At 43.9% G+C, this 22,771-nt stretch overlaps 1 protein-coding gene across 1 annotated transcript; it reads right to left on the bottom strand.

Annotated features, from left to right (window-relative positions):
- Positions 1-398: 398 nt before the first annotated feature.
- On the bottom strand, positions 399-20,421 carry LOC115133198 (transmembrane protein 168-A-like). The gene is given in 6 exon segments (XM_029666185.2): positions 399-2,422; positions 2,424-2,557; positions 4,084-4,358; positions 8,601-8,743; positions 18,632-19,934; positions 20,298-20,421. Coding segments are annotated over 5 exon segments (2,130 nt in total). The 5' UTR covers positions 19,796-19,934; positions 20,298-20,421; the 3' UTR covers positions 399-2,008.
- Positions 20,422-22,771: the final 2,350 nt, after the last annotated feature.

Here is a 22,771-nt window from a genome sequence, read left to right as displayed (position 1 = left end):
AATAACATATCTACACCAAGGCCCTGTATTTGCTCAATGTCTGTAAACCATGTCGTTTTAATGTCTGGAATTGGAACGGATGGCTAGGGACACCTCTGGGTCATGTCCTCTCTCTTATGCCCCATTTCATGATTCATCTTTCCCACTCTTGCTTTTTATTTTTCCTCTCTCCCTCTACACATCCTATCAAACCACAACTAAGAGACAAGCAATTATGTATAGGCGACTGGGGCCCAATTTAACCCATTGAACGTGCTTTCCAAACTAAACCGACAGACTCCTTTCATCTCTGAGGTAAACTTCCCATTTCAATGCCCAGGTAAATACCAGAATGTTGCGCAGCTGCACAGGCTTTTTTTTTTTTAAACAAAAGGCAATTACTTTCAATAGATATGTGATCAACGTTTTACATATTCACTTTATTATTCCAGCATAATCTGAGATAAGGCATCACATCGGTTCTTATCAGGACATCAAAGACATAGCGAGACAAAAAGCTCGGCTTTCATTTATATGTAGAATAATACAATTGGACCTTTTTAGCATAAACATCACAGTGTATCATAAAGGCAGCATCGCAGCGAAAGAGCGAGAGAGAGCACCAAATGAAGCAGAAAGGTTGGCCAATATGGGTCACCATGGCCATCGCAACCAATGAAGGCACAGCGATTCAATGATAGGCTACATGTGGTGTGTCATTGTTTTAACGGTGGATTTGACTCCAAAACAACTGCAGCAAAGTGGCGCCAGGCAGGGAGCTGTGTACTGTATATCCCTGCAGCTATATGGATCCTGTCAGGCTGACCAATTGTCAACACTCCCTCCTCCTACTCACACTGATGCAGCACATTTATAAAATGAATGTTTAAAAAAACAAATCAATGAATTAACCACATTTGTGGTGATCCATCTAATGGAACAGAATTGGGTGCTAAAATAAGGCTTTTCGTCTCATCATTTTAAATAGTCAGTCAACAGAAACCAACACCAAATGCAAGGCAAGACACAACTCTTGAAAATTGTCCCAAAATCTTTGGCTAGACATTTTAATGGTAAAATCTGTATACTATCAGTTTCAAAAGGGGAAATAAACATGACAAACAATTTTACAAAAATCTTCCCAGAAAAAAACACTTATGAAATAATTATATATTACACTTTCAAAATAAAGCACAATGTCCCGAGAAAGTTCAATTCACAAAGTAACACAAGGCACATAGGGTGGATGTCAGTAAACCATAGATACACAGAATATTGTGGAGATTGTCTACTTGTACCATTTAGATACAAGGCCCACACTAGCATGGTTGAAGTCTATGGCAATAAGACTGATTGCGGTGATTGTTGATAGCTTTACCATAGAAAGCAGGCCTATTGTGGCGACTGTACTTTACCACATATTCTATTGGTGATTGTCTACACATAACTTACCATAGATCATAGGTCAACACATTTACATTTTAGCTACTTAGCAGATGCTCTTATCCAGACCAACTTACATGAGCAATTAGGGTTAAGTGCCTTGCTCAAGGCCACATCGACAAGATTGTTCACCTAGTCGGCTCGGGGATTTGAACCAACGACCTTTCGGTTACTGGCCCAACCCTCTTAACCGCTAGGCTACCTGCTGAAACTCCATTGTGGTCTCCTTGCCTGGCTACCCATCCACATTGCTCCGTTCAACTGATGTTTTTTCTCCACGATGAGTCTGGATTTGTCTCCCCCTGACGATTTCTAGAACGCGAACACAATCTGACCAATCTGATTGGCCCCAGAAACAGATGGGTTGGGCCAGAGCCGGACTACCCGACGACGTTATCAACTTTGATTCTCTGATTGGATCGTCTATAACAAATCTAACCAATCACTGATGAATTTGTTTTGAAGTCAACTTCTAGGATGACAGCTTCAGACTTAAAGTAGGTAGCGATTGATAGAGCAGAGGAATTCAATTCAGAGTGAGTGGTCAGGCAAGTGATCTCCCAGGCAGACATACAGCTCAGTCAGTCTATGAGTGGACCAGTTTGATGCCCTGTCCCGTGTCTAGTATATTGGGAGGGAACCAGCCCAGTTTGAATCGCCTGAAGCACCTCAGACACACTCCACACAGCCAGAGGAGGTTGAGCCCACAGCACCAGTTGGATAGGTGCACCAGAGGATAGGTAGCCTGGGGGAAGTGGGTCTTCCAGTGCTCGGCCACGTCGCTCCCTGTGGGAAGATGGAGCGTGTAGTCGCTCCAGTGTTTCGACACGCCGTAGGCCGCCGCCACCGCCCTGTCCTTCTCCGACCACTGGGTGGTGCTGTCCGGGTTGCAGTTGAACTCCACCCACTCCGAGGTGAAGTCCCCAAGGCGGGGGGCGACCCCGCCTTCGATGTCGCCAGCGGGGGCGAGCCCGGCCCCTTGCACGGCCAAGTAGACTCCCTCCGTCCTGCCGGACCTCCTTTACCCAGGGCATGGAGTTCTCCGTGTCCAGGACCAGGATGAGACGGGAGGTGAAGCCGCTGTTCTTCTCCTTCCACCACTCCAGCAGCTGCTCCAGACGCAGAGAGTCTCCTCCTGGTAGAGAGAGAAATAAAACATTGTAATAAACACAACCCTAGTCTTAGGCTGGGACAAACAAGTAACAACCATTTGCGAACAGCTGATATGTTCTATATCAGAACATGCACAATGTAAACAAAAGGAACATGTGAATAGTCAAGTTATTGGTCCAATCCTCTCTATCGTTATTCTGTGTACCGTCGACAACTACACACCTGTATGGCCTATCCCTAGTCTAAGGCACCTAAATCTTGAGTTATAGGGACTGCTCTCTGTTTGGGCACCCTTCCTCTGTGGCAGAAACGTGAGCGGAGTACGAGTGTGTATATGTGCACGTGAGTAGCCTGTGTGATTGAGTGTGAGTGCCAGAGACACCCCCCCGCTCTTCCCAATCCGTTCTGTAAAGCTCCAACGCCAGCCAGGGCCTGGGTTGTTTTCCACTCGGCCTCCACTGCTCAAACACTGTGACACGGGGTATGACACGCAGTATCCTTCATGAGGATTAATACAGCAGTGGGCTCCATGGCAGGAAGATTAAGAGGTGCCCGTAGATGGTGCCAAGATATTTCTTTACAGTTTGGGAGGTGCTCAGAAAGGGACTGGTTAGGAGGAGTGATACTGTGTGGTCGCGACACACTAATGCTTAAAGTACAATTTGGGAGCAGTGGTGTGGTGTACTGTGGCCGCGTTGATGTTTTGACACATATTACTAGAAGACTTAGTTGGTCCAGTTTTTTTTAAATTGACCCCGCATGTTAGGAGTTTAGTAGCTAGTTTGATAACAAAGGTAACTGTAATCATAGCTTAGAATGTACCGTATGATACAAATATATTCCTTCCTTAGTCCATGACATAATAATTGGTTAATGGGTTAATAATAATACTAATTAACTACACTTATTACAGCTGACTTGCCCGATGAGCCACAACGACTGTCTGCATGTATTTGATTAAGGTAGGTGGTTAAGGTAGGTGGTGAGCAAGTAATGGACATTAAAGACAAAAGGTAAAAGTGGTCTGGGTTCATGTTGAAAAGGAAAAGTTACGAGTGGGAGTACATTAATGGTCTAGTCATGTTTAATTGTCACTGAGCTTGTCTTGCACCATGCAGTGATAAAGCGTGGGCGTGTGTCGGCAGCCACTGAAGACAAACTTCAGTTATCACACTGGGAAAATGTTGGACTCTTCATTTCTACTAAGTCGCCATTGATTAATGAAAAGTACAGGCACACACTGTATCTGGCAGACTACTAAATATTGTGTACTTGTTCTAGACATTTCTCAAAAACGAATGAAAAACGTTTAAATGTTTGTCAAAAACAAAAATATACTATTCTACACTCATCATCATGTTCTATTCAAACATATAACCTTAATTTGATCCTGTATTTTTTTTTTTTTTCATGTTTGATCTAGTCTGGAAATAAATAGGTGTAAAATAAACACTGATAGACGATGAGAGACAGAGAGAGGCAAGAAGCTTGTCTGCTGGTTTTCAGCCAGCCAGCCAGCCAGCCTCTGTAAGCTATGGTGACCCTCACCTGCCAGTGCCCAGGCCCCGGTGCGCTGCGTATGCCCGCTGTAGAACACCACGTATGTATCATGGCGGGGCCCGTCGGCCGTGCGAAGCTCCAGGAAGGCCTTGAGTTTGGCCTGCAGGGCCTCCAAAGTCACCCCGCTGGTGGAGTAGTCACAGCCAAACGTTTCGATCATGTGGTGGGAGAAGAGGTGCTGCACGCTGTTCAACATGCCCGTGGAGCGCACGTTCAGCTCCTGCACCTGGTCCGGAGGTAGGAGGGTGGGCTGGCCGTCTGGGCTGTGGAGGGAAAGGAGAGGATGAGAGGATGGGTGGAGGAAAGGAGAGAACGAGAATGAATATGAGGAGAGAATGGCAAGTGGAGACGGAGAGCGGAATTGAAAAGAGGAAGACGAGGAGAATGTAGAGAATGAAAAGGAATAGAGGTGAAAGAGAGGTGAAGGCACTGGCAGTACAGTAGAGATGGAATATGAGATAATATGAATGTGTGTGTGTGTGCGCATGTGTGTGCGTGTGAGTAAGGCTAAGATGAGCGAGAATAACGATGGAGATGAGTCCTGACCCAACAACAATATTCGGAGGTTAAAACAGAGCCACCTGTTTGATCCGGCACACCTCTTTCTCTCCATCCCACAGCACCAGGCACGAGGGCAGGAGTCAAGGCTGCCCCAGTCTCCGTCACTCAACATAGCCCCACTCACTCTGTATCTCTGTCCCTGTGCCTGGCATTACTCAAGACTTTCTCCATTCAATCATAGAGACATCTACATAACTCAAAGCATCTCATCTTAAAGCAGAGTTATTATGATCTTGAGAGAGACTTTGGGCTGGATAGATTGGAGAGAGTTCTGTTTAAATAATGAGTAGATTTTGACTGAGTAGTTGTATTGAGATGACTGGGGACAGTGGATAACGTGGCTGTTAGAGGCTGACGTGACAGATTTGTTTCACTTACCTGGCCTTATCTATACAAAGATGGGAACATATTAGTCTCCTGCTATCTCCTTCCCTCTGTCCTCCCTCTCTAAAAGCCTGTCTCTCTCTCTCTCTCCCCTGCACCCTCTCTCACTTTGTCCCTGTCTGATTTTCTCTCCTTTGTTCTCTGTCCCTCGCCGTTTCCTTCTTCTCCTCCTCATCTTCCCAAGGGGCCACTCACCATTGTAAAAACATGATCTGAACCCATCAAACAGTAGATAATACACTGCTATATTCTCAACACTCTCTCTGGTCTCCCGCTGGGGCCTACATCCACAGCCCTGGCATACAGAGCAGATGTATGGGCCTGCATCCGAATCACCACAGAGCTAGCTACTGCTAAGTGCTAACTGCCTTAGCACAGAGATCAATCAAATCAATCGCATTTATTTATAAAGCCCTTTTTACATCATAGAGGCAGAGTCTGAAATGGCACCCTATTCCCTACATAGGGTTTTAGTCAAAAGTAGTGCACTATGGGTCCTAGTCAAAGGGATAGGGTGCCATTTTGGACAGAGAGTGGCCCTGCCTGGTCATAAACACATTTTCCATCCACAGCCACTTAGTATGCCAGGGAGAGAGCAGCCTAAGGGGGGAAACATTAGGGCCATGTTTATTGGGATATTTTTCCACTTGGTTTGTCCAGTGAGGGAATTGAAATTATGGTCTGTCCCTCTGGATGCTGTAAAGATAAGATTTAATTATTATTATTTTTTTTACTTGGGTGCAGGGAAGTAATGATTGTGGAGAAGAATAAAGTGAATGTGTGTCTGTGCGTTTGAGGTCTTTGTACGAGTGTCCATTAGGAAAATGTGGCGTCTTGACTTTTGATCGGCAGTACTTTAATGTAACAGACATTTGAGAAATTTACCGGACCCATATGCATTGGGCGCATAACCTGATTAGGGCGTCCACCCACTGACAAAAATCACATTTAGATTATTTGTCATCACAGAACATGCAACTCGAGGACACAACAGCATCCTTCTTACCGAATTCCAATGCGCACTTTTAAGATATAAGAATAACTGCCACATTCACTTTTCATCAGCCAACAAGACGAGTAACGAACAGCAAAATTACTAGCCTACGTCAATGCAATATCCCCCATAGTCGAAAAGTTGACCTATTCTTATGGTCAGCTTGTCGTTCAATGCGAGAAAGAAATAGCCTATTCCAAACAGACCCTGGGACAGTTATGGGATGATAGATCCCAAATTCATACAACTAGTAGGCCTTGGCTACATTAAAAAAATGTACAAATTTAAAAGCAATGAGTCTGATGCAACAGATCAGAACGTTTAGCTTAAAATGTTGATAAACTATTATTTCTTCACAGTATAAGCTTAGCAAAGCACACAAGGCAGTAAGCTACACAGATATGTTTGTTCCGTAATGCAATTAGGGGAAAAATACAGTTGTCAAATGCAAACTGCACATGCAAGCGGTTTCATGTGACAGAGATACAAATATCTGTTAGAAATATGGAAAGAGGGGAGATCTAAAGATTCAAGAACTAGCATGGGTTGCTAATATGACTAGAGCTATGTTCGAATACCCATACTAACATTCTGTATACTACATACTATAAGTTCATTTTAGTATACTGTAAATGAACGGTATCGTTTCAGTTGAGCGTACTAGCGCTTTGCCTGTCTACCAGAAGTTGATGCTGTTGCTATGCAACCTCTTGCTAGTTTGTTAGCATAAAAAATGACCAGCTAGACATCTTACGATTTCGGGTGTGTTTGCAAATTCTATCTGGAGTGAAAGAGTGTGCTCTGGGCGTTCGTAAATTCAGAGTTTTGTCAGATTGTCCGAGTGTTTCACCCTCGGAACGTTCAGAGCGCACACTGGACACTCTGGCCCAGGAGTAGGGTTGATCACTGGCAGTCAAGCACCCAAGCTAACTGACTGATGATGTTGGCTAGCTACTTCCAACCACAAATGAGAGAACACCTCACTCTAACCATTTTACTTGCCCTAGCAGAGCTGGTTAGGCTGTTTACATGTTATCCAGAGCGTTGGTGACTGTAACAATTGTTATCCAGAGCGTTGGTTACTGGAAACAATTTAATGACGCTTTTTTTTGGCCAACGTTTACTGCCACTGGCCATATTCAACGGGTGTTGAGTGTTCTTAAATTCATCAGTTATTCTGCGCTCTGGCACACTCAGATGAGAGTGTTCTGAAATCGGAGTAGAAACACACAATGTCTATACCACTTAGCTAAGAATGATGTGAATAGTTAGATAGTTAAAATACTGCCTGGCAAGTTCGATGTATTAGTAGCCAACTAGCTAACATACTGCTGTAATGCTATGCTCTTTATAAGGATAGCATAGTTAACAAATTGTCAGCCAACGTAACTTACTTGAAAAGACATGACTTTATTACATTGCTCAACATTTTCTTAACATTTGTCATAAGTTTGAATGAATGCTTACGAGCCTGCTGACGCTTACCACCGCTCAGTCAGACTGCTCTATCAAATATCAAATCATAGACTTAATTATAATATAATAAGCACAGAAATACGAGCCTTTGGTCATTTAAATGGTAAAATCTGGAAACTATCATTTCGAAGTGAAATACGGAAAGGTTCTGTATTTTATCGAACGGGTGGCAACCTTAAGTCTAAATATTGCTGTTACATTGCACAACTTTCAATGTTATGTCATAATTATGTAAAATTCTGGCAAATTAGTTTGCAACGAGCCAGGCGGCCCAAACTGTTGCATATACCCTGACTCTGCGTGCAATGAACGCAAGAGAAGTGACACAATTTCCCTAGTTAATATTGCCTGCTAACATTAATTTATTTTAACTAAATATGCAGGTTCAAAAAAATGTACTTCTGTGTATTGATTTTAAGAAAGGCATTGATGTTCATGGTTAGGTACATTCGTGCAACGATTGTGCTTTTTTCGCGAATGCGCTTTTGTTAAATCATCCCTCGTTTGGTGAAGTAGGCGGTGATTCGATGACAAAATTAACAGGCACCGCATTGATTATATGCAAAGCAGGACAAGCTAGTTAACCTAGTGATATCATCAACCATGTGTAGTTAACTAGTGATTATGCGAAGATTGATTGCTTTTTATAAGATAAGTTTAATGCTAGCTAGCAACTTACCGTGGCTCATTGCTGCACACGCGTAACAGGTGGTCAGCCTGCCACGCAGTCTCCTCGTGGAATGCAATCGGCCATAATCAGCGTCCAAAAATACAGATTACTTGAAATCGACCCCAATTAGTCGGCCATGCCAATTAATCGGTCGACCTCTAGCTGTGTGGCAAATTTTCCGCTCTGTATCGGTATGCTGTGCGCGTGTGATAAACATAACGACTAACGAAGATACATAAGCAACAATTTAATTCCACAAAATGTTGCACATTAACTTATAGGCCGATAAGCATGTATTTGCAAATGTATTTGTTTTTGCCAAAAGCTGGCTATTACCGGCTAATGGAGACCCTGGTGTGTGTGAGTTCAGTGTACATGTGTCTACGTAGTCTTTATATGTGCGTGTGTACGGTTAAATACCTGCTGTAGCTGGTAGGGACGACGAGAGCGTAGCCCACACATGTGCCCCCCAGGCAGCTGCCCAGCTCATGGAAGAGCCCGTGGGCCAGAGACTCCAGAGGGAGGACCACCAGGAACACACTCATGAACACACCATTTGAGGGCTGCAACACAAGAGAGCATTTCATTTGTGATTTTTTTAAAATGTTTTGAAACAAGAGAATTTAGCTATTTAGATACAGACATAAACCAATTCCATCACAAGGCTTCAGCTCAAAACACCCTTCAAAGGCACTCAAGTGAAACGGTGGGAATGAGTGAGAATGAAGCCTTTTCAAAGATAGTCTAAGTGAATTCCAAGGCCACAATCTATAGGCCTACCCAATGGACTATGTTATACAAATTCACCAAGCTGTTAAAATTCAGTAAATAAACATAAATTACACAGAAACAATAGGCACCTAAATTATTTTATGACGTTGCCATGATGATTTCCACGTAGCCTTGTGTTTCCTCAATTACACTTGTGTTACATTCACATTTGCAATTAAAATCCTTATTAACTCTTTCCTCAATCTGACTTGTCCAATTAGCGAGGCACCAGCAAGGTTACCACATCACTTCAGAGCTCCCTGCTTCATTATTAGCTCGTCAGTTTTGGATGGAGGCAGCAGACCTCTTGTTAAATTCAGCTCCGACTGCCCAAGGCCTCACAGCTGGTCCATCATCATCTCCTCAGTCCTGATTTGACATAGCAACACTGAAGCTCTTATGCCATCCCAGCCTTCAAGCCTTTTTATTGTAGAGCAGGCCTATATTAAAGAAAAATCATTCAAGGCTATAGCTAGGCCTACATGTTTGGTAACACGGACACTGAATTGTATATTTTACTATGTTGAGTGTGTGGGTGGGTAAGTATTATTGCTTAAAGAAATGCTACAGTACTTTGGTGACTAAGAAATATAAATATTTAACCTCCCACTTTGGGCTGGATGTGACAATGTGTAGTTCATACATGCATCATCTATTGGCAGAATTACTGTCACCTTAATTAGCCACGAAATCCCTAGTTTGAAAGTGACTGCTTTTTTTTAAGCTGCGCTGCGCCATTTTCCCTACATTCCCCCTGCACATGGGCCAGACTCCTAGCAATTAGAGTTCTAGCCAATACACTTCAGCCCCTCGCATTTGAGTGACAGCTAGCAAGACGCCTGCCCATCGTTAGGTTGCAGTGCGGGCCCAACGACTCAGTGGACACAGCAGAGAGAGAGAGCGAGAGGGAGAGAGAGAGAGAGAGTAATTACGTGGTGCACATAGCTGCACATATGTGACGTAGTACACCATTTTTGGAGACCACCTTTGGCTCGTGAGTAATATTTTCAGAACAACCGGCTAAAAAGTATACAAAAAGGTACAGGAGAATTTCAGCAAGCCATGACACCCACCATCTCCGATTGTTGTTGAAATAGTTTCTGTCGCATTCTTGCAAACATTATTTTGTTGAAAAGACTATTTGAACTCTGAGCAATTAAGCTAATTGTTTGCATCCAAATTGGCGATTTCAATCATAGGATTCATATAATATTAATTAAATATAATACCCAACATCTGATTTGGACCAAACTACTTAAAATTACTAAGAGGTGAGGAATCCAAATAAATCGCCAAAAGCCACCCATGTACCCCACCCAAACCAAGCTCACTCCAACCGCCAGTATACAGTATCAGTTCTCTATGTTTGACAAGTATTATGAAGCGTATGAAGCTTTTTCTCCCCATAAATTAGTGTGAGAGTACCAGGTTTTGTCCACTAGATCCTGCTCGTATTGCCACAGCCTTTTATACATTTTACAGGTTGCTTGTACTTAAAGGTCGTTTCTATCCCAATGTCAAATCATTTCTGAGTAACAATTAAGTACTTTGATTGATTTAAATTAAAATGGTCAAAAATAACAACGACAAAAAAGCTTCTTCGCAAAGAGCAATTTCTCAAGCAAGAATTTTGCTCGGATTGTCTGGGAGTGGTCTGAGTAGGGAGGGGAAAATTGAAACTAGCTGAGAGATTTGGAACGGTTTCTTATTAGTCTATTTACTAATTTACCGTCTGATGTCAACAGTCAGGCCAAATCTCCATCCCACCAAAACAGGCAGAAATTTCAGGCGGCCTTTTCAAGTCAAACTTTATTTGTCACGTGCCAAATACAACAGGTGTAGTCCTTACTGTGAAATACTTACTTTCAAGTCCTTAACCAACAGTGCAGTTCAAGAAAGAGTTAAGAAAATATTTACCAAATAAACTAAAGCAAAAAATTATTAAAAAGTAACAATAACGAGGCTATATAAAAGGGGGGTACCGATACCGAGTCAATGTGCAGGGGTACAGGTTAGTTGAGGTAATATGTATATGTAGGTAGGGTGGGAATGACTATGCATAGATAATAAAACAGCGAGTAGCAGCTTGCCGTGCGGTAGCAGAGAAAACAGTCCAAGACTATTTTTGGGGCTTTCCTCTGACACCGCCTAGTATATAGGTCTTGGAAGGCAGGAAGCTTGGCCCCAGTGGTGTACTGGGCCGTACGCACTACCCTCACGCACTACCCTCTGTAGCTCCTTACGGTCAGATGCCGAGCAGTTGCCATGCCAGGCGGTGATGCAACTGGTCAGGATGCTCTTGATGGTGCAGCTGTATAACATTTTGAGGATCTGGGGACCCATGTGAAATCCTTTCAGTCTTCTAGAGGGGAAAAGGTGTTGTCGTGCCCTCTTCACAACTGTCTTGGTGTGTTTGGACCACGACAGTTCGTTGGTGATGTGAACACCATGGAACTTGATACTCTCGACCCGCTCCACTACAGCCCCCTCGATGTTAAAGGGGGCCTGTTCAGCCCGCCATTCCCTATAGTCCACGATCAGCTCCTTTGTCTTGATCACATTGAGGGAGAGGTTGTTGTCCTGACACCACACTGCCAGGTCTCATCGTTGTCAGTGATCAGACCTACCACTGTTGTGTCATCAGCAAACTTAATGATGGTGTTAGAGTCGTGTTTGGCCACGCAGTCGTGGGTGAACAGGGAGTACAGGAGGGGACTAAGCACACACCCCTGAGGGACCCCAGTGTTGAGGATCAGCGTGGCAGACCTGTTGTTGACTACTCTTACCACCTGGGGGTGGCCCGTCACGAAGTCCAGGATCCAGTTGCAGAGGGAGGTGTTTAGTCCCAGGGTCCTAAGCTTACTGATGAGCTTTGTGGGCACTATGGTGTTGAACACTGAGCTGTAGTCAATGACCAGCATTCCCACATAGGCGTTCCTTTTGTCCAAATGGGAAAGGGCAGTGTGGAGTGCGATAGAGATTGAGTCATCTGTGGAACTGTTGGGGCGGTATGCAAATTGGAGTAGGTCTAGGGTATCCGGGATGATGATGTTGATGTGAGCCATGACCAGCCTTTCAAAGAACTTCATGGCTACCGACATGAGTGCTATGGGGCGGTAATCACTTAGTCAGGTTACCTTTGCTTTCTTGGGCACGGGGACTATGGTGGTCTGCTTTCAACATGTAGGTTACAGACTCGGTCAGGGAGAGGTTGAAAATGTCAGTGAAGAAACTTGCCAGTTCGTTTAGGCATGCTTTGAATACACGTCATGGTAATCCTTCTGGCCCAGCGGCTTTGTGAATGTTGACCTGTTTAAAAGGTCTTGCTCACATTGGCTACAGCGAGTATTATCACAGTCATCTGGAACTGTTGGTGCTCTCATGCATGCTTCAGTGTTGCTTGCCTCGAAGCGAGCATAAAAGGCATTTAGCTCGTCCGATAGGCTCGCGTCACTAGGCAGCTTGTGTCTGGGTTTCCCTTTGTAGTCTGTAATAGTTTTCAAGCCCTGACACATTCGACAAGCATCAGAGCCGGTGTAGTAGGATTCAATCTTAATCCTGAAGTGAAGCTTTGTCTCTGATGGTTCGTCTGAGGGCACTAAAAGGGCATTATCATTTTCACAATATTATTCCAGGACAAGTTCTGGCCTGGTTTAGATCTTATCTGTCGGAAAGATATCAGTTTGTCTCTGTGAATGGTTTGTCCTCTGACAAATCAACTGTACATTTCGGTGTTCCTCAAGGTTCCGTTTTAGGACCACTATTGTTTTCACTATATATTTTACCTCTTGGGGATGTCATTCGAAAACATAATGTTAACTTTCACTGCTATGCGGATAACACACAGCTGTACATTTCAATGAAACATGGTGAAGCCCCAAAATTGCCCTTGCTAGAAGCATGCGTTTCAGACATAAGGAAGTGGATGGCTGCAAACTTTCTACTTTTAAATTTGGACAAAACAGAAATGCTTGTTCTAGGTCCCAAGAAACAAAGAGATCTTCTGTTGAATCTGACAATTAATCTTAATGGTTGTACAGTCGTCTCAAATAAAACTGTGAAGGACCTCGGCGTTACTCTGGACCCTGATCTTTTTTTGAAGAACATATCAAGACCATTTCAAGGACAGCTTTTTCTTTTCCCATCTACGTAACATTGCAAAAATCAGAAACTTTCTTTCCAAAAATGATGCAGAAAAATTAATCCATGCTTTTGTCACTTCTAGGTTAGACTACTGCAATGCTCTACTTTCCAGCTACCCGGATAAAGCACTAAATAAACTTCAGTTAGTGCTATATACGGCTGCTAGAATCCTGACTAGAACCAAAAAATGTGATCATATTACTCCAGTGCTAGCCTCCCTACACTGGCTTCCTGTCAAAGCAAGGGCTGATTTCAAGGTTTTACTGCTAACCTACAAAGCATTACATGGGCTTGCTCCTACCTATCTCTCTGATTTGGTCCTTCCGTACATACCTACATGTACGCTACGGTCACAAGACGCAGGCCTCCTAATTGTCCCTAGAATTTCTAAGCAAACAGCTGGAGGCAGGGCTTTCTCCTATAGAGCTCCATTTTTATGGAACGGTCTGCCTACCCATGTGAGAGACGCACTCGTCTCAACCTTTAAGTCTTTACTGAAGACTCATCTCTTCAGTGGGTCATATGATTGAGTGTAGTCTGGCCCAGGAGTGGGATGGTGAACGGAAAGGCTCTGGAGCAACGAACCGCCCTTGATGTCTCTGCCTGGCCGGTTCCCCTCTTTCCACTGGGATTCTCTGCCTCTAAACCTATTACAGGGGCTGAGTCACTGGCTTACCGGGGCTCTCTCATGCCGTCCCTGGAAGGGGTGCGTCACCTGAGTGGGTTGATTCACTGATGTGGTTATCCTGTCTGGGTTGGCGCCCCCCCTTGGGTTGTGCCATGGCGGAGATCTTTGTGGGCTATACTCAGCCTTGTCTCAGGATGGTAAGTTGGTGGTTGAAGATATCCCTCTAGTGGTGTGGGGGCTGTGCTTTGGCAAAGTGGGTGGGGTTATATCCTTCCTGGTTGGCCCTGTCCGGGGGTGTCCTCGGATGGGGCCACAGTGTCTCCTGACCCCTTCTGTCTCAGCCTCCAGTATTTATGCTGCAGTAGTTTGTGTCGGGGGGCTAGGGTCAATTTGTTATATCTGGAGTACTTCTCCTGTCCTATTCGGTGTCCTGTGTGAATTTAAGTGTGCTTTCTCTAATTCTCTCTTTCTCTCTTTCTTTCTCTCTCTCGGAGGACCTGAGCCCTAGGACCATGCCCCAGGACTACCTGACATGATGACTCCTTGCTGTCCCCAGTCCACCTGGCCGTGCTGCTGCTCCAGTTTCAACTGTTCTGCCTTATTATTATTCGACCATGCTGGTCATTTATGAACATTTGAACATCTTGGCCATGTTCTGTTATAATCTCCACCCGGCACAGCCAGAAGAGGACTGGCCACCCCACATAGCCTGGTTCCTCTCTAGGTTTGTTCCTAGGTTTTGGCCTTTCTAGGGAGTTTTTCCTAGCCACCGTGCTTCTACACCTGCATTGCTTGCTGTTTGGGGTTTTAGGCTGGGTTTCTGTACAGCACTTTGAGATATCAGCTGATGTACGAAGGGCTATATAAATAAATTTGATTTGATATTCCAACCTCATAGTGTGGAAATATATAAAACACAAGGGGGGGGGGGGGAATAACATTTTTGACTGCACAGGGCCTTTAAATGGACCCATTGCAACTTTAGGTAGAAAACCAACAGCTTTTGCTCATGATTCAAGTAAATGGTGGGTCATAGCTTAAAGGGATATAGCGAGATTTACATTTTTTTTCCTACCTACCCAGACAAACTTGTGGATAGCATGTTAATGTCTCTGCGTGCAGTATTAAGGATTGTTTATTTTTTTTGCGAGCCAATGATGACGCTACTTGCCTAGCATTAACGCAATAACTGGAAGTCTACAGGTACAGTAGTATAAGATGGCTGGAGATCTTATGTGATGTGACAAATAGTTGCTACAGTGTAGCCTGTTATGCTAATAGCAGATTACAGAGTAAAGCTAAATAATGGATGGCTCTTTATGTAAGGAGATAGGCATATTAAAGTACTAATTAACTTGGTCATGGTTGAGAGCAGAAGCAGCTCTCCTTTCCGGCTTGGGACTGTCTTGTGAATGCATGCCAGGCCTCTAGCAAGCGCCAGTCTCTGGGGCTTATGACGTGACGCTTGATGTTTCAATGTTGATGATGCCACTCGTCTTGCTTTGTTACTAGGCTATGCAGCTATCATGGTCAGGTCTGTCTCTAATAAGATAATTAAAATCATCTCAATGAGGAAAAACCCAAATAAATGAAAAGCTCAGATCAATCACTCAATCGATCAATCAATCAGCTGATCAATAAACGAACTGATTTATCAATCCATCTTTTCATTCATTAGTTTAACATATTAGTTTAACATATACAGTGGCTTGCGAAAGTGTTCACCCCCTTCACATTTTTCATATTTTGTTGCCTTACAATCTGGAATTAAAATAGATAGTTTATATCATTTGATTTAAACAACATTCCGACCACTTTGAAGTTGCAAAATATTTTTTATTGTGAAACAAACAAGAAATAAGACAAAAAAAAAAACTGATAACTATTCAACCCCCAAAGCCAATACATTTTAGAGCCATCTTTTGCAGCAAATTACAGCTGCAAGTCTATTGGGGTATGTCTCTATAAGTTTGGGTATGTCTCTATATATGCTTGGCACATCTAGCCACTGGGATTTTTGACCATTCTTCAAGGCAAAACTGCTCCAGCTCCTTCAAGATGGATGGGGTCCGCTGGTGTACAGCAATCATTAAATCATACCACATATTCTCAATTGGATTGAGGTCTGGGCTTTGACTAGGCCATTCCAAGACATTTACACGTTTCCCCTTAAACCACTTGAGTGTTGCAGTACGCTTAGGGTCATTATCCTGCTGGAAGGTGAACCTCCGTCCCAGTCTCAAATCTCTGGAAGACAGAATCAGGTTTTCCTCAAGAATTTCCCTGGATTTAGCGCCATCCATCATTCCTTCAATTCTGACCAGTTTCCAAAACCCTTCGGATGAAAAACATCCCCAAAGCATGATGCTGCCACCACCATGCTTCACTGTGGGGATGGTATTCTCAGGGTGATGAGGTGTTGTGTTTGCGCCAGACATAGCGTTTCCAATGATGGCCAAAAAGCTACATTTTTGTCTCATCTGACCAGAGTACCTTCTTCCATATGTTTGGGGAGTCTTCCACATGCCTTTTGGTGAACACCAAACGTGTTTGCTTATTATTTTCTTTCAGCAATGGCTTTTTTCTGGCCACTCTTCCGTAAAGCCCAGCTCTGTGGTGTACAGCTTAGTGGTCCTATGGACAGATATTCAAATCTCCACTGTTGAGCTTTGCAGCTCCTTCAGGGCTATCTTTGGTCTCTTTGTTGCCTCTCTGATTAATGCCCTCCTTGCCTGGTCCGTGAGTGTTGGTGGGCAGCCCTCTCTTGACAGGTTTGTTGTGGTGCCATATTCTTTCAAATTTTTTAAAATAATGGATTTAATGGTGCTCTGTGGGATGTTTATAACCAAACCCTGATCTGTACTTCTCCACAACTTTGTCCCTGACCTGTTTGGAAAGCTCCTTGGCCTTCATGGTGCCGCTTGCTTGGTGGTGCCCCTTGTTTAGTGGTGTTGCAGACTCTGAGGCCTTTCAGAAAAGGTGTATACAGTGAAGGAAAAAAGTATTTGATCCCCTGCTGATTTTGTATGTTTGCCCACTGACAAAGAAATAATCTGTCTATAATTTTAATGGTAGGTTTATTTGAACAGTGAGAGACAGAATAACAAAACAAAAAAATGCATGTCAAAAATTGATTTGCATTTTAATGAGGGAAATAAGTATTTGACCCCCTCTCAATCAGAAAAATTTCTGGCTCCCAGGTGTCTTTTATACAGGTAATATGCAAAAGTATTCACCCCCCTTAAAGGGAGTGCTCCTAATCTCTGCTTGTTACCTGTATAAAAGACACCTGTCCTCAGAAGCAATCAATCAGATTCCAAACTCTCCACCATGGCCAAGATCAAAGAGCTCTCCAAGGATGTCAGGGACAAGATTGTAGACCTACACAAGGCTGAAATGGGCTACAAGACCATCGCCAAATGGCTTGATGAGAATGTGACAACAGTTGGTGCGATCATTCGCAAATGGAAGAAACACAAAATAACTGTTAATCTCCCTCTGCCTGGGGCTACATGCAAGACCTCACCTCGTGGAGTTGCAATGATCATGAGAACGGTGAGGAATCAGCTCATAACTACACGGGAGGATCTTGTCAATGATCTCAAGGCAGCTGGGATCATAGTCACCAAGAAAACATCCTGCAGCGCCCGCAAGGTCCCCCTGCTCAAGAAAACACATATACATGCCCGTCTGAAGTTTGCCAATGAACATCTGAATGATTCAGAGGACAACTGGGTGAAAGTGATGTGGTCAGATGAGACCAAAATGGAGCTCTTTGGCATCAATCAACTCGCCGTGTTTGGGGGAGGAGGAATGCTGCCTATGACCCCAAGAACACCATCCCCACCGTCAAACATGGAGGTGGAAACATTATGCTTTGGAGGTATTTTTCTGCTAATGGGACAGGACAACTTCACCGCATCAAAGGGATGATGGACAGGGCCATGTACCGTCAAATCTTGGGTGAGAACCTCCTTCCCTCAGCCAGGGAATTGAAAATGGGTCGTGGATGGGTATTCCAGCATGACAATGACCCAAAACACACGGCGAAGGCAACAAAGGAGTGGCTCAAGAAGAAGCACATTAAGGTCCTGGAGTGGCCTAGCCAGTCTCCAGACCTTAATCCCACAGAAAATCTGTAGAGGGAGCTGAAGGTTCGAGTTGCCAAACGTCAGCCTTCGAAACCTTAATGACTTGGAGAAGATCTGCAAAGAGGTGTGGGACAAAATCCCTCCTGAGATGTGTGCAAACCTGGTGGCCAACTACAAGAAACATCTGACCTCTGTGATTGCCAACAAGGGTTTTGCCACGAAGTCATGTTTTGTAGAGGGGTCAAATACTTATTTCCCTCATTAAAATGCAAATCAATTTATAACATTTTTGACATGCGTTTTTCTGGATTTTTTTGTTGTTATTCTGTCTCTCACTGTTTAAATAAACCTACCATTAAAATTATAGACTGATAATTTCTTTGTCAGTGGCCAAACGTACAAAATCAGCAGGGGGGATCAAATACTTTTTTCCCTCACTGTGTATACTGAGATCATGTGACAGATCATGTGACACTTAGATTGCACACAGGTGGACTTTAACTAATTATGTGACTTCTGAAGGTAATTGGTTGCACCATATCTTATTTAGGGGCTTCATAGCAAAGGGAGTGAATTCATATTGCAAACATCACTTTTCTGTTTCTTATTTTTAAGAATTTTTTTGAAACAAGTTATTTTTTTCATTTCACTTCACCAATTTAGGCTATTTTGTGTATTTCCATTACATTAAATAAAAATCCATTTAAATTACAGGTTGTAATGCAACAAAATATGAAAAACACCAAGGGGGATGAATACTTTTGCAAGGCACTGTATTACCCTGCCAATTCACCATTTACCACTATGTAGCATCTTACCTGCCAGGACACAGCTGCCAGTATGGCTGTGGACACCAGGCTGAAGAAGACCAGGCGTTCAGAGATCAGGCAGAAGTGTCTCATCCCCCGCGAGGCCATGACCCGGTCCAGGCTGCGTGTGTCTGACTGCTGGATCGAGCGCGCCTTCTGACATTCACTCAGCTTGGTGTGGAAGCCCCATAGTGTGATCAGCAGCACCACATGGCAGACTGTCCAAAACAGGCCAAACACACAGAATCCAGGGATCACCAGGTACCACAGTTCTAGATGGCTCATCTTTAGAGCGGCTAGGACGAAGAAGGCTATCTCCACAAGCCCTAGAGGGAGCAGGGAGAGTCGACGCCAGACACGTCCCCAGGAAAGCAGGGGCAGCCAGCGCTCGGTGGCCCCCAGGCTGCTAAAGTAGACGTCCAAGAGGGGGTCACATATCAGACGGCCCAGGTAGCAGCCCAGGGCGAAGGGATTGGTGGTTATCCCCACGGCCTTGAAGAACAGCAGGGAGGTGACCAGGGCAAAGCAGGCCAAGTTGGGCAGGGCTAGGAGGGATTTAACACGTAGGCTCACGATCAGAGCCCCCAGCGCCACCACTAGGGCAATGAGGGCAATAGATTTGTGCATCAGCATGGTGGTGCTGGCAATTCCAAAGCCCAGGAGTTCTAGGAGCTCCTCGGACAAGAGCAGGGTGGGTTTATAGTGAACGCAGCCCATTATCCTATCAGTTAAGGCCCACACCGTCCTCAAAGCCACACTAGCCAGCAGCAGGTAGTTAGTAGCCTGCTCCTTCACATTCTCCTCCAGCGAGGGACTATTGAGGAAGCACAGGAGGCCCAGAAGGAAGCCAAACCACAGGTGGAAGAGGCTGAGACTGGCTGACTCCATGGAGAAGTAGTAGTAAAGGATGCTGGCGATGCCCAGGACGAAGAGACCCAGGATGAAGATAACAAGGATCATGGGCTCGTCTGTCTGCTCCCAGCGCACGTACAGGCCCAGGCATACCGCCACCATCAGGTTGAAACTGGACAGGTAACCAAGGCAACGCACTGACGACCACATGTCCACCTCCCTGCTGGGCTCGTGCCCAGGCCCACTCTCCTCCTCCGGCTCCAGGCGTGACATGGCTGTGTAGAGACAGTGGCTGAGGCAGTAACAGATCCTCCTGAACATTCAACTGGGGGGACTCATGATTCAATGATCAGATATAACACTGACAGTAGCAAGCTTGTGTAGGTTTTGTAGTGGACTGGGACACTTGAATTTAGGCAACATTATGGATGAGATCCAGATGAAATAGGCTATTCAGCCACTGTGAAAGGAGAACATATTTTGGGAATGTAAAAAATGTGTACATGAATTATCATAAACACAATAATCATCGTAATTTAGCTGTCATATGTTGGCTGGATGACAAGCAACTAAACAAACACGGACACTGTTGCTATTGACAGAAGATTAGAGACAGTTAGCTAGCTTGCTAGGTGCTGCTGTCAATAGCACAAGAATGCCACATAGCACAACAATGGCTACCTAGTTACGCGGCGTAAGGTTGAATAAGTGATGACATCTCCCACAATTCCAGAGACATCACAGTAAAACTACTTCAAATCATTAAAGCTATTCACAAATAACTAGCGATGATAAAACAAAAGATTAATATTGAGTTGCTTACTCTTGTTTGTTGAAAAACTTTTTTCGTTTCCAGTTCGTGATGTTTCCGGACTCCAAACTACGGCAAGGCTGATGAGTCAAACATACCTGGGATTTTGCGTTTGCTGAGAAAACGAATGTGGTTTGACGTCAGGTTTTCCCTCTCAATAAATTATTATTCCATTAGAGGTGACATCAATGAAAGATAATTATTTATGTTAACAGTCAGTGGCGGTTCTAGCTTGTATAGCTCCCTGGGCGAACCCCGCTTCAGCCCCCCAAAAAAAGAAGCACCATTCTGCACCAACTGTCATTTTTATTCAGACATTTGGAACAACAATAAATAATCGTAACATTTAAAACTATATAAATATAAAAATATATACAAAAATAAGTAACAAAGACAAATAGAAACAAATTGTAGTATATAAATACAAATAAAAAATAGAATCGAATTATTTCACTATTACACCATTGCTAACAAAAAACACAAATAAAACTAAATTGCACGAATCCTATAACACACAAATGCACAAATAGAATAACACACTTAAAGAAGATAACCTGATTATTACACTATTGCACTTCAAACAAGAATCGCAGAAACTAAATTGCACAACTGCCTTCTAAACCCTGACCTTTCTTGCCTTCCTTAATGGAAAGTCATCAATTACATCATCATAATAATTTTGCCCAGCAATTGCATGGTTTATACAGATGACAGCAAGGCCACTAAGGCTTTCCTGTGACAAGGTTGACCTTGATGAGCTTCAGCTTTGAAAAGCTCCTCTCTGCTTCAGCTACGATCACTGGAAGAATAAGACAAATTCTAATAGCATAAATTTGGATTGGTTTTATATTATTCTTAACGATTTCGCACAAACCAGAAGAAAATGCAACAATATGTCTGTGAAACTATATATTCACAGTATTATGAATGAATTGTGGTTTATTTGGTAGCCTTTCGTAGTGCGACTGATTTTACTAATTGCATTAGTACTGTACAAAGTTAGAGGTGCGCTATTTGATAGATTCCCCCGCTCCCCCTACCTCAGGTTTTCAGTGGGGAGACCTGAGGTCAAACTACCACCGCCCCCCTCCCCATCTCGTACTTCTGAGTGGGAGAGCTTCCCAGACTGTAGCCTGCCTAGCTCACAAACTAGAATCAGGGCGCCCACTCCAACAAGTTTAGTTGACCCACAGTCCCACACGGTGAAATGATATCATTGACGTAATGTGCATATGAGCAATAAAAAAAAATTGTGTCTGGGTGCCCCATAACAAGTTTTTGTTGTCGGGCGCCCCTTACCGTCCCCCGGCAAGATGCCGCCCATGTCGCCTATACCTGAATCCGCCACTGTTAACAGTACTGATGTAATTTTTTTTTTAAATAAATCAAGATAATTGAACAAATATGTAATTTTAATATTCATTGATCAGAAAAGACAACCACCTCGAGCATATAATTATCGCATCCACATCCATTGTGTGCCCTCTATGGTCTGTGAACACATCATGTGAAGGTGGCATAGTGGTGCCAAGGGGCACATCTCAAATGACACCCTACTCGGGCGCCAACAGAGATGGCCGGTCTTCCGGCGCCGACAGAGATGGCCGCCTCGCTTCGCGTTCCTAGGAAACTATGAAGTTTTTTGTTTTTTTAAGTGTTATTTCTTACATTAGTATCCCAGGTCATCTTAGGTTTCATTACATACAGTCGAGAAGAACTACTGAATATAAGATCAGCGTCAACTCACCATCAGTACGACCAAGAATATGTTTTTCGCGACACGGATCCTGTGTTCTGCCTTACAAACAGGACAACGGAATGGATCCCATGCAGCGACCCAAAAAAACGACTCCGAAAAAGAGGGAAACGAGGCGGTCTTCTAGTCAGACTCCAGAGACGGGCACACCGTGCACCACTCCCTAGCATTCTTCTTGCCAATGTCCAGTCTCTTGACAACAAGGTTGATGAAATCCGAGCAAGGGTAGCATTCCAGAGGGACATCAGAGACTGTAACGTTCTTTGCTTCACGGAAACATGGCTCACTGGAGAGACGCTATCGTGCCGACAGAAACAAACATCTTTCTGGTAAGAAGAGGGGCGGGGGCGTATGCCTTATGGCTAACGAGACATGGTGTGATGAAAGAAACATACAGGAACTCAAATCCTTCTGTTCACCTGATTTAGAATTCCTCACAATCAAATGTCGACCGCATTATCTACCAAGAGAATTCTCTTCGATTATAATCACAGCCGTATATATCCCCCCCCCCAAGCAGACACATCGATGGCTCTGAACAAACTTTATTTAACTCTTTGTAAACTGGAAACCATTTATCCGGAGGCTGCATTCATTGTAGCTGGGGATTTTAACAAGGCTAATCTGAAAACAAGACTCCCTAAATTTTATCAGCATATCGATTGCGCAACCAGGAGTGGAAAAACCTTGGATCATTGTTACTCTAACTTCCGCGACGCATATAAGGCCC

The sequence above is a fragment of the Oncorhynchus nerka genome, linkage group LG8, assembly GCF_034236695.1.
Source record: "Oncorhynchus nerka isolate Pitt River linkage group LG8, Oner_Uvic_2.0, whole genome shotgun sequence".
NCBI lineage: Eukaryota > Metazoa > Chordata > Actinopteri > Salmoniformes > Salmonidae > Oncorhynchus > Oncorhynchus nerka.
This window is presented reverse-complemented; position numbering and strand designations above follow the sequence as displayed.